This window comes from Necator americanus, chromosome V (assembly GCF_031761385.1).
Source record: "Necator americanus strain Aroian chromosome V, whole genome shotgun sequence".
NCBI lineage: Eukaryota > Metazoa > Nematoda > Chromadorea > Rhabditida > Ancylostomatidae > Necator > Necator americanus.
In genome coordinates, this window is record NC_087375.1 from 31,459,421 (window position 1) to 31,470,924 (window position 11,504).

The window sequence follows — 11,504 nt, forward strand, 5'->3', positions numbered from 1 at the left end:
TTTCAGTTCCAGGTTTTTTCAAGCTTTCAGGATTTATATCGAATTTGGTGTCACATGCGCTCCATCCAGTCACCATTTGGCTACCCCTACTGTATTTTGGCGGAATATCAGAGTAACGTACTAGTTTGAAGATATATTAGACCTGGAGCTACACATCCAGAAATGCTGACGAATGATCAATGGGTAGAGATTATCATGAAACTAGTTATTTTAACCTAACCGGATCTAGAAATTCAAAAAGAAAGAGTCCATAAAAAAATAACATGTAAGAAATTTCGTCAGAATATTTTGGTGGATTGAATTTGACGTCAGAATGTTATTACAAAGCAAATGTTAAGGGAAAATCAATCTTTCTCGAAGTTTTACCTCTGGGAAGATTTCAGCGATGTTGCTTGTTCTGTAATTACGGATGGTTGTCCTAAAGGTCTAATATGACTGCTTCGACACACTCAATGTTTCAGAAGATCCTTTAGTTTGTTTTTCTGGATGTTTTAGGGTTGGCTTCTTAAAAATGATCTTATACGCTGAGAAGAGGTTGATTGTAACAGTTTGTGGTGCTTGAATGTTAATTTAAGAATAATCGATCCAACAAAAGGGAACGTGCGCCGGACTCTAATCTAGAATACAGAGACAGAGGAAGGGGACTACTGTAGGACCTCCACTACGATTGCTGTATACCGTGGTCCCATCCCACCATTTGTGTTCATTACTGTCGTGTTCGCATATTGTAGTCAGAAAACTAGCAGTGGAATACAATAAAATCCCGGATAAATAGCACTTTAGCAATAAATGACGTTGAATTTTACATTCATATCAGGAAAACACATTTGAAACTTGCAGTGCTGCATGAATACTTTGTGTCGCTCTGAAGCTTCACGTAAAATTTTCGTTGGTTGGGCGGTGAAGCATTTTATGATCATCGATTACAGAAACTCGTGATCTGAAATGAAACAAACATGTCACATTTCTGGAAATACGAGTGAAACAACAGAAGAAAAAATCTAAGTTAAGGTCAGCACACCACGAAATTCACGATGTTGGGACCCATCCACGAAAGGAGAAGGTTGGGAGTGTAGATCGCGAACGATGAGCGAGCAGTAGAGGCAGCGTGCGCTAACACACGTGCCGCGTTGTCAGGTGCTTCGTAGGAAAATTCGATCGAAAGCCGACCTCCCCACACCTTTTTTCAGAGCGGTTTGGGAGAACTGGGCGTGATTTCACCCGCAGTTGTAACCCCTAACGTCCTTACCTTATCTTTTCGTGTAGAGGACCCAACTCGCCAATTTCGTGGTACAATGCCTTTGAATCCCTTTCGGGATGGCTTCCAACATGAGGACATGGTTGACGCGATCAAAATATTATATAGCTGGGTCTGGACGACATGAAGCACGGACAGTTGCGCAAGCGGCTGCGCTCGAAGCGGCGGGGTGGAGCGTAGCGGTTGGGATCGTGCGATGACCTATCGCCACCCATCTTTGCAGTTCGCCGTGGTCCCACCTCGATTCCAACCGTTGTCTCCACCACACCGCTTTGAGCGCAGTCGCTTGCACAACTGTCCGTCCTTCATGTCGTTTTGACTCAACTATAATTAAATGCGTCACCTCACGAATCTGGGGTGGTGTGGGTTTCAGGAGGGTTATGCCTATAGGGGTCGTAGGTTACGAGAAGAAGGGTGATTCCGTCCATTTCTTCCTAATCGTCGTAAAAACGGCCCGGAAGATGCGGTTTCGAGCGTTCCGGGGCGCTATTTTCTACAGCGAGTTTGATTGGAGCGAGCCAGCCTTGTGCACGCGCCGCATCTTCCGCGCCGTTTTTTACGGCAGTTAGGAAGAAATGGACGGAATCGCTCTCCTCCCCATAATCAACTGCCCCGTATAGGAACTCTCCACCTGAAATCCGCACCTCCCCTGATTCGTGGGGTGATGCCTTTAAAGCAACATTGTTTAAATTGTTACGTACGAAGTTCTTCAAATCCTCGTACGTGAGTGGTTAGTTTTGGAATGTTTCCCTCTCTTCTATTTCTTTCAGGGACAATTCATGAAACGATAGTGATAACTGCTTTTAAAATTATTACTTGATTATGTTCCCTTTTAGAAATTGATTAAAGGAAAGAAACATTACTAATGTGAGTTAATGCGGCAGTCTCATCACTTTTTCTGAATCAGATACTACTTAAAGTTTTGTGAGGTCTACTAAGTGACCAAATAAGTTTCATTCACAAACTTACTTGCAATGACGCACTGGGATGCAATCTCCTCCTGGAAAATTACGAATGTAGCCGGGTTTACACTGGCATCCATTTCTTATGCATCTCATACGACATTTCAGCTGAAATGAACGAGATCGCTTCGGGTTATCTGAAAACAATGAAAAAAAACAATGGAAAATGTTCCACAAAACTATGCTGCAGCCGTGGGACTCGGACGCCAAACATGTGGTCATGAGATTTTGATTTGTGCTGCACTGTCGTATTAGTAACCGTGTGGTTTTAAAGATTATGTTCGAGGAATTGTTCGATGCTGGAGTATTGATGAAGTCAACCGACGAAGCGACTCTTTACATCGCTCTTGCTGATCAAATCAACTATTTAAGCGCTCTTACTTTGTGCGTTAAGAGTTGTGTCGACGTATAACTGATGACTTTCCATCCTCTTCAGGCCTCACATTCCTGGGTTTGAGCGGTGGTAGAGAGAAGTCAACATTAGAAGTTCTCACGAAGGCTGCTATTAAATCCAGCATACCATGAATCTGACGTGGTATGGATTTCTCATGGAAAGCTTCTATACAGGATCGTAGATTGCGGAAAACTACGTGGTTCCGCGCATTTCTCCCTTATCGTCGTAAGAAACGGCATGGGAATCGCTTTATTTACTACGAGGTGCGTGAGAACGCGCCTTTGTGTACATGTCCCGTCCCCCTCAGCAGTTTGTTCGTTAGGTTAACTTGAGTAGGCTGCTGAGGAGACCTTATTAATCCTCGAAGGCTCGCTCGTTGATGCGGCGAGTGCGCAAGGGTGGCACGTTGCAATGCAATTAAATTAAAAATTAAAAAAATGACGGCTTCCGGGCCGTTTTTTTTACAGCGACTTCGAAGAGATGAGCGGAACCACTTCGTTTTCCGCAACCTACGACGCTGGATAGGAGCTTTCCATGGGAAATCCATACCACGTGAGATTCGTGGTATGCTGCCTTTAAACGAAATGACCCAACACTTAACGTTTAAAAAACGACGTTCAAAAAACTCGCAACAGCGAGCGCTGCCTACTGCCTTGATGCAGTTTGAGGCAGCATCTTATATCTTGGATGCTGAAACAAGAAAAGGCGTATAGTATGGTCAGAACGACATGAAGCACGTACGCAATTGCGTACGCGGCTTCTCTCGAGGCTCTTCGGTGGAGCGTAGCGGCTAGGAGCATGGCGGAACCCTCGCTGGCAGCACCCATCGCTGCAGTTTGCGATGGTCCCAACTGCTGCCTCCACCGCGTCGTTTTGAGCGCGTACGCAAATGCACTGCGACTACACTCGTGATCCATGTCGTTTTGACCCGACTACAAGTTTTTCTTTTACGTTTTTGATGTCTTCAATTTCAGTCGTGTAGAAACTTATCTTAAATGTTTCCTCTCCGAAATGACAGGATTATACGAAGCACCTAAGAACTTCGGCAGGTGTTTTTGACTAGGGAATTGGAGATCGGTTGGAAGGTCCCGCAGTGATGCCAACTCCGCATAGCGTTGCCATTTTTGAATTACTGCTTCTGTGCTGGGCGACGTCTTCTAGTAAATAGTCTCTGGATTCGTTATCATTAAACGGCAACAGCCCAACATTGTTGTCGAGAACTTCGACGGTATGCAGAAGGAGATAAATATAGTTGGGTTGGGAGGGGGGGAGGGGGGCACTCAGTGGCGCCTTTATTTCTCGAAGTAAATAATCAAATCAGTAGGGGTACTAAGGCCTAAGCACTAGTCTTAGAGAATCTATGACATGTAAACTTAAGTTGCTAAGAGAAAAAAAGTAAGTTAGAGCTTCGGGAAATAAAGCCCCCCCCCGTTCCGTTGTAATCATTCGACCGTCTGTTCGGACGATTATGAACCCAGTGGGATTCTTGCTTCGAGTGATTTTCTTTTTTCCCAAATCCACTCAATTGTTCCAGTTGTAAGGAGGAGCAGGTTGATTTCTATGTTCCATCAATTATTTTACATTTTCAATTTCTAGTTATTTCACCTTTTAAAACTGTTTTCGACCCAACATCCTGGATTTATTCATACATCAATCACCCTTTAGCGCATTATAAAGTTGACTATGTTGTGGTCTCTCCTCAAATAGATAGAAGTAGCGGAGTAATTGACGAGTTCAAGTGTGATCACGCTCAGCTCTTCTTAGTAATTCGAAAAAAAGCATTCGAAAATACCCAGCATGATCACGTCCCTCCAACGATGCAACTTAATACGCTGTAAAACGCGCATAGTTTTGCCGTCGTCCAATGTTCGCAATACAGATAATAGATCTCAGATAAGCCCCTCATCTGGTCACTCGTAGACGCTGTGAAGAATGCTCACCTTCAATCCCGTTAACCATTGTATACTATTATTTCACCTTTAGGTCACATCGTTTGGGAAACAGACAGAACTGTTTCACAGACTTTTTTTCTTGATTAAAGGATTAAGGGAAAAAGTGTCTGGCGGTGATTAATCCGCTTGGGATGCGCCCTCACGTTCACTTCAATTCAGAATCGTTTGAGGTTCAGGAACGTGTAACTGGCCTATACAACGACTCGCGGTGGCTGGCCAATGCGTCAAGTCAGTGTTTTTAATCCCCAGACAAGACTGGCACCAATTCATTCTGCCAGTCTTGTCTGGGGGTGTCTGGCGACTCCGGAGTCGATGAAAGGCTTGGTGAGCACGAGGGCGGATTCGAACCTCCGATCGATCGTGCAGACAGCGGAACCAATTACCGACTGCGGTACGCTCGCCCTTTTTCTTGATTACGTAAAGAGAATTGGATGAAATCACTGCCATATTTATGGACAAACTGTTACTCGTCACCTAGATAAGTCCTAACGTCGTCGGTTTTGCGATACCGTTAAACTACCGTCAAGTTCACTACTCAGATATGCAAATTTGCTTTTTTTACCTGCAGACGTGAGTTAGTTTACCTGAAAACTTAACTAGAAAATACATAATCTTCACTAATGTAGTGTGTTTATTTGTTTATTTGTTTGATTTCTATGTTCTCTTCTCTAGCAGAATTTCATGACGCTTAAGGATAGAAGATCGTTTGTTAATGTAAACTTTTCTCAAAGTCTGTGTAGAAGGCTGTTTTTGAGGACCGTTTTGGATTTGGTCGAGTTATAATGTGTCTTGCGCGAAAATAATTGGATAAAAGAGGACCGGCCACATTACACTTCGTAATGCAGGCAGATTTCTTTTTAAAGGCATCAACATCATCAAAGGTGGTGCAGATTTCAGGTGGAGTATTCGTGTACGGGATGGGAGACTACGGAGAGGGGGGTGATTCCGTCCATTTATTCTTAATTGTCGTAAAAAACGGCCCGGAAGATGCGGCGCCGCACAAGGCTGGTGCGCTCCAGTCGAACTCCCTGTAGAAAATAGTGCGCCAAAACGCCTGAAGCCGTATCTTCCGGGCCGTTTTTTACGACAATTAAGAAATGGACGGAATCACCCCCTCTCCGTAGTCTCCCATCCCGTATACGAATACTCCACCTGAAATCAGCACCACCTCAGATTCGTGGGGTGATGCCTTTAAGAAAAAGCACCTCGAATTAGTTTCGTGTGTGAAGTATGCCTATAGCAACGTCAATTCTTACGTTACAGCTGGAAGCAGTATAGCGATTGCTAATATCTATCCTTACTCATATCATACCTTACTCATATCCTTACTCTTATCATTCGATGCTCTATACCTCGGATTTTATGCGCTAGCATGAACTGTTACTCGAAATTTCATTTGTCGATTGTAGAGAAAGAGGCAAGGAAAACTTTCCACCCCGCTCCTATCGTTTAGAAATGAATTAACATAAACTTTTGATATGGTCAATGGAAATGTGATTTCCGCAATCGCTCACCTATGGATTTCCAAGTAATCTAAATTTTTAGTTTTTTTTTAGTGAGAACTCACGTTTTTTACCGGTGTGCAAACTGGTTCGCAGCTCTCAGGTAGTCCACATCCTAAACGTTCCATGTTCGGACCGCAAGGCTCTAAAACGAATCAGTTAAATGAGGTCCCACCGTGACAAACTACGATTATTCGTTATTCCGAATATAATCGTCGAATGAAAACGAGATCGATGCGCTCCACCTCCTGCACAGCTTCGAACACATTCATTCCTGAAGTTTCTGAAGAAGCCGGGTTTGCACCTGCATCCATCCAAAAAACACTCCTCAATGCATACTTCCTACGGAATTTTGCAGTTTTTTTTTCTGAGAACTTCGAGAAAACTACTTTTTACACACTGACTCACCGGGGCTGGACGTAAGCAGGACGGTTCACATGCTGTCCCACAACGGCTTAACTGTTCATTTCTTGGACATTCTAGAATGATAGTTCAAAAGTTTTAGTGCCTGCTTTGTCTGTCAGTAAGTCAATTTAGTGCTTATTAGCATAGTATTTCTGACGAGAATGTCATATTTTCAACAATTATCCTCACCACACTTAAAGGCATCACCCGACGAGGTGGTACGGATTCCAGGTGGAGTATTCATATACGGGATAGTAGGTTATGGAGAGGAAGGCGATTCCGTCCATTTCTTCCTAATTGTCCTAAAAAACGGCCCGGAAAATGCGGCGCGTGCACAAGGCTGGCGCGCTCCAGTCGAACTCCTTGTAGAAAATAGTGCGCCGGAACGCCCGAAGGCTATTTTATTTTCTACTTTTTTATATATTTTCTACAGCGAGTTCGATTGGAGCGAGCCAGCCTTGTGCACGCGCCTCATCTTCCGGGCCGTTTTTTTACAGCAATTAGGAAGAAATGGACGGAATCGCCCACCTCTCCATAATCTACTATCCTGTATACGAATATTCCATCTGGAATCCGTACCATCTCAGATTCGTGGGGTGATGCCTTTAAAATGAAGGTCACGTAGAAATCTCGGCCTCAGCTCACGGTTGTATATAAAATTGATATGCAGCACTTATAAATATGCTACGTTCACCTCAATGCAATCTGAATGAGACCGTAATCCGTACTCTATAATTACAAAACTCCATGGGCCGCGGATCTGAGCTGGACATGAGAGAAGGTATGGACTTCTACATGTGCTTCTTTCCTTTCACGTTTCTTATGTTTTTTTCATGTTCGGTTGCTCTATTGGTTCTCACAGTTCTCCACTAGCGAGTTATCAGTTGAAGTATGTAAATGAAGTCTTTGGAGGACTTTGAGAAAACACTGTTCACTCTAAATGGCCTTGTTTGTTATTGTTTCGACCTACTATTTGAAATGCTGTTTTCCCAGACTAATAATAAAAAACAGAAAACATGAGAGCAGGAACAAAACAAGCAACAATTCTGTAGGTAAAGTGAAAATGGACTCATTGAAACATCGGAGGAGAGCGTTTCTTGTTGAATCGTTTCTTGTTGTTGGTCTCGAATATTCACTGCTGCTATGAATAAGATACTGTGACCACGACATCCCGAACTACTCATCAAATCTGTAAGTTTGCAGGTTGCTGCTAATAGTACCAATAACTAACGCTCCCTGCGTTTCTATACAATGATCTGAATGGCTTCTTGATAGGCCCTAACTGGACTTCTTCTTTAGAAAGAAGGGTAGAAATTGTGACAAAACGCTATAACCTTGTTAGTCCGGTACACAAATGCACGAGACAGTATGTGCCTAATCGTCGTAGGTGTGTACATGGTGTGAGACAGGGTAGTGTATTTGAATAAATATTTGAAAATGGTTTTCAACTTTGAGATTCTTACAAAACAGTTGATTCTGAGTAAATATGAAGTCTCACTTTTCGAGAAGTTTTAATTTTTCTTTATATAATTAGGCCTCTATTCCACGATAATGTAATGGTGGTGTGCATTCAAAACGGTGATCAAAATCTATGTTGTGGAGCTTTGCTCAGGATGGGAATCTGAGCACTCCATTCGAGAGTAATGTCGTGAAGAAACGACGTAAAACCTGATGCAGTTGCGCTCGAAGTAACGGGGTGGGACAAGCGGTTGCGAACGATTTAGGACCATCGCTAGCTTTTGCAGTATGAGTGGAGTTAGTAACTGTCATACCTCAATCGCAATCGCTGGCTGCACCTTGTCGTTTAGAGCGTCACCGCTTGTGCCGCTGAATTACGTTTTGTGTTGTTTTGACTTCATCATATCTGGCTGATGACAGCACAAGTTGTGCGAAAGATTATGTTATAATGTAAAGTGCTAACTTGTCCGTTCTACGCCAAATCTCGCGTTCATACAGCGGTCATTTATAACTGAAACCCCTTTCAAAAACTTAATCATTTTCGTTGCAAAACTGTCGCTTAGACAGTTTACAATCTGCTGGAACCAATGAACCTCTTTTAAAACAGAAATGAACGATTGAGAAAGCTGACATTATTCGTCATGCTTCATTTGGTTGGATTTGATTTCGTAAATACTTACGTTCAGCACTTATTCTGTAAAAGCAGGCGAACACTAGTATCTGAAAGTGTGAGTGTGTGAGAAAGTGACGATTTACGAACGAAAACTGTAAAACTGCAACCAAATTGTAATGATAGCCGAATGAAATATCATAAAGTCACCAATATTATTGACATTTGTGACGATGGTGTAGCGAATACTGAGCAGACTCGCAATGTTTTGACTATGATGATGTTTTGACTATAGTGGTGCTTTTATAATGATCTTGAATAGTTGCTGCTTTCTTATTTCTTGAATACATTAAAAGTGTCAGAATAGAGCATTTAACTGTTGCGGCTAGTGATCGTATACTGAATAGGCGATGAACACTAACTAAATAATCTTTTTTTATTGTTGGGAGAAATACGAATGCTTTAGAGGTGAATAACGTCATAAAGTCACGACATTGGAGAACTGAAAATCCTCGAAACATCATCTACGTTGCCCAAACACGCAGCAAAAATCAATTTAGTATTGTTTTGCGCCAGAGTGAGTTCTTTCTGTTCATTGAACTTCATATTTGATTACTGGTGTGGTTCAACAAGGAGGAACTAAAGAGAATCATTAACTGGGACATTAGATGGGAAGTAAGAGCATTTTTTTAAGGTTGCGATTATTTCTGCTCGTCCTATTTCTTTGCGTCCATCAATGAGACTTTGCCGCAAGGTAGAGTTTGTCTGTAAACGGCTGGACAACGGATTGCCGGCATCCAAATGCTGGGACCAGGTGCAACTATTCTTGCAGAGTTTGCATTGTAAATGGCAATGTTTTTATTTGATGATTTCTCTTCACTGACTAATTAATTTGTTGTAGTGATAGTAGTCTTCGTAATAGTTTTATAAGTAGTAGTTATAGTCGTATTCTTGGTCTATCTATTTGTTGCAAAACTGTAATGTGGAAATATGTCGTAATCTTTCAGTTGTATCGTAAAAATTGAGAATACTGGTGTTTTTATGCGATATGCAAAATGATCATAACCGGATAATCCCGACATAAACAGCTATTATGTATGAACTAATTATAATAACTACAGTCTTCAGGGTGAATGACATTTATCCAGCGAAGATGAGGGACTCCAACGAGGTCGGTATGTATATACTGACTCTTATACTATGTGGGTGAAACCAAGCTGAATTTTTTTCATCTTTGCAGTCATTTTCAGGTTCTGCTCTGAAACACAAAGCGTTCAACAGATTCGACACAATTGAGTTGTACGCCGTTGGTGACTACGACTGCTGTACAGGAATAAGGTCACTACACTGTAGAATGGCTATGGCGCCAATTCCTGCTGCTTCCTTGCTCGATAGCTAATGATTTGACTTCTCAGATTGCCTCACCTACGGATCGTTACGGAATCTCATTCGGAAAGAGAGCTAACGCATTCAAAGTTGTCTTGGTATCTTGAACAATAGGAATTTTAGTTGTTTCAATAATGTGTACAAAACTAATATCACATTCTTGATTTTTATTCGAAAATTATTGATTGTTTGATAAATGTAAAAATTTGTATTCGAGGAAGTTTCTTCATTGATTGGAATGTACGACCCGACTTAAAGGCATCACTCTACGAATCTGGGGTGGTGCGGGTTTCAGGTGGGTTATGCCTATACGGGGTCGTAGATTGTGGAGAGGAGGGTGATTCCGTCCATTTCTTCCTAATTGCAGTAAAAAAACGGCTCGGAAGATGCAGCGCGTGCACGAGGCTGGCGCTCTGGAACGCTCGGAGCCGCATCTTCTGGGCCGTTTTTACGGCCGTTAAGAAAAATGGGCAGGATCAGCCTCCTCCTACGACCCCGTATAGGCATAACCCACCTGAAACCCGGGCCACCCCAGATTCGTGGGGTGGTGCCTTTAACGAGTGGATCCAAATGATGCTACAGCAAGGGGAAAATGATTTAATGTTCCTCGTTTCCCATTTCCAGGGGAAAATAAATCGAGTAAGTAACGAGTAAGTGTGGGTCTCGTCCTTTTGTTTGTCCGTTGGTTCTAGCAGTCCTCAAAACTGTCAGGATGACATCGTATTTGGTGCGACAGGCAGTCGGCTTGGTCACCTATTACCCGTCATATTATTTGGAGATTATATAGCCAGGTTGATTAGCGCTCTCGGACCATGAGACTAATATTAGAGTAAAACAATCTTTATCATAGTTTGAAGACTAGTTCCTGATGACAGTTCAAGGTCTTGACAGCAGTATCCGATATTGTTTTGTAAGCATAGTTTTTCCAAGAGTAGAGTTTTACCTTTTCAAAAACCTAATGTCTTAAAATGTTCTTCAATGTACTTGTCACATTTTGTATTTGTTCCAAGAAAAAAGAGCTAGTGCACTTTGAAAAGGTAAACTTAAATGGTTCCTAACGATAAATGATAATAATAATGATAGAGGGTGCAGTTCACGGGTTAAGTGTCAGAGTCAATTCCTCCCGATAATCGAGAAGAAAAAACATAGGAAACAGACTTGTATGATTTCATCTTCCCAACGATACAACTTATTAGGTTTTAAATTGTTTTTTTTCTTGTTTTATTAAGGTTGCTTCGTTGGGTAGATGGGTCATATATGTACAATGCTGTTTGGTTTTGTTTCCCGATGTTCTGATTTCCTAGGAGGAATTGAGCCTGATTAGACTCGTACTCGTGAACTTCATCAGTACCCTTATCTACATGCTCATCTACTCCTGGAGCGATCTCAACGTCTGCAATTTCGTGATGCGTTTAATACCTTGTGCTGTGGAGTGTGGTCCGATTATAAAGTGCCGCGTTTGCGTACTGTAGCTAGGACAAGGGGAGTGAAATATATCTCCTCAACAAATTGCATTATTGGTGAGTTTTATGTTCGTATCACTGCAACACGTTTCAAATATTATGTGAAAAAGGAAA

At 42.2% G+C, this 11,504-nt stretch overlaps 1 protein-coding gene across 2 annotated transcripts; it reads right to left on the reverse strand.

Moving 5' to 3' along the window:
• Positions 1-873: 873 nt before the first annotated feature.
• On the reverse strand, positions 874-8,766 carry RB195_015785 (uncharacterized protein; the record flags this gene model as incomplete). 2 transcript variants are annotated; one of them, XM_064206660.1, is made up of 8 exons in its annotated part: positions 874-940; positions 2,228-2,328; positions 6,134-6,213; positions 6,314-6,410; positions 6,477-6,547; positions 7,543-7,662; positions 8,612-8,651; positions 8,752-8,766. In XM_064206660.1, the coding sequence occupies 8 exons, from the start codon at positions 8,764-8,766 to the stop codon at positions 874-876; spliced, it is 591 nt and encodes a 196-aa protein (XP_064062542.1). The 2 variants fall into 2 exon arrangements, with proteins under 2 accessions (XP_064062542.1, XP_064062541.1); XM_064206661.1 differs by lacking the exon at positions 7,543-7,662.
• Positions 8,767-11,504: the final 2,738 nt, after the last annotated feature.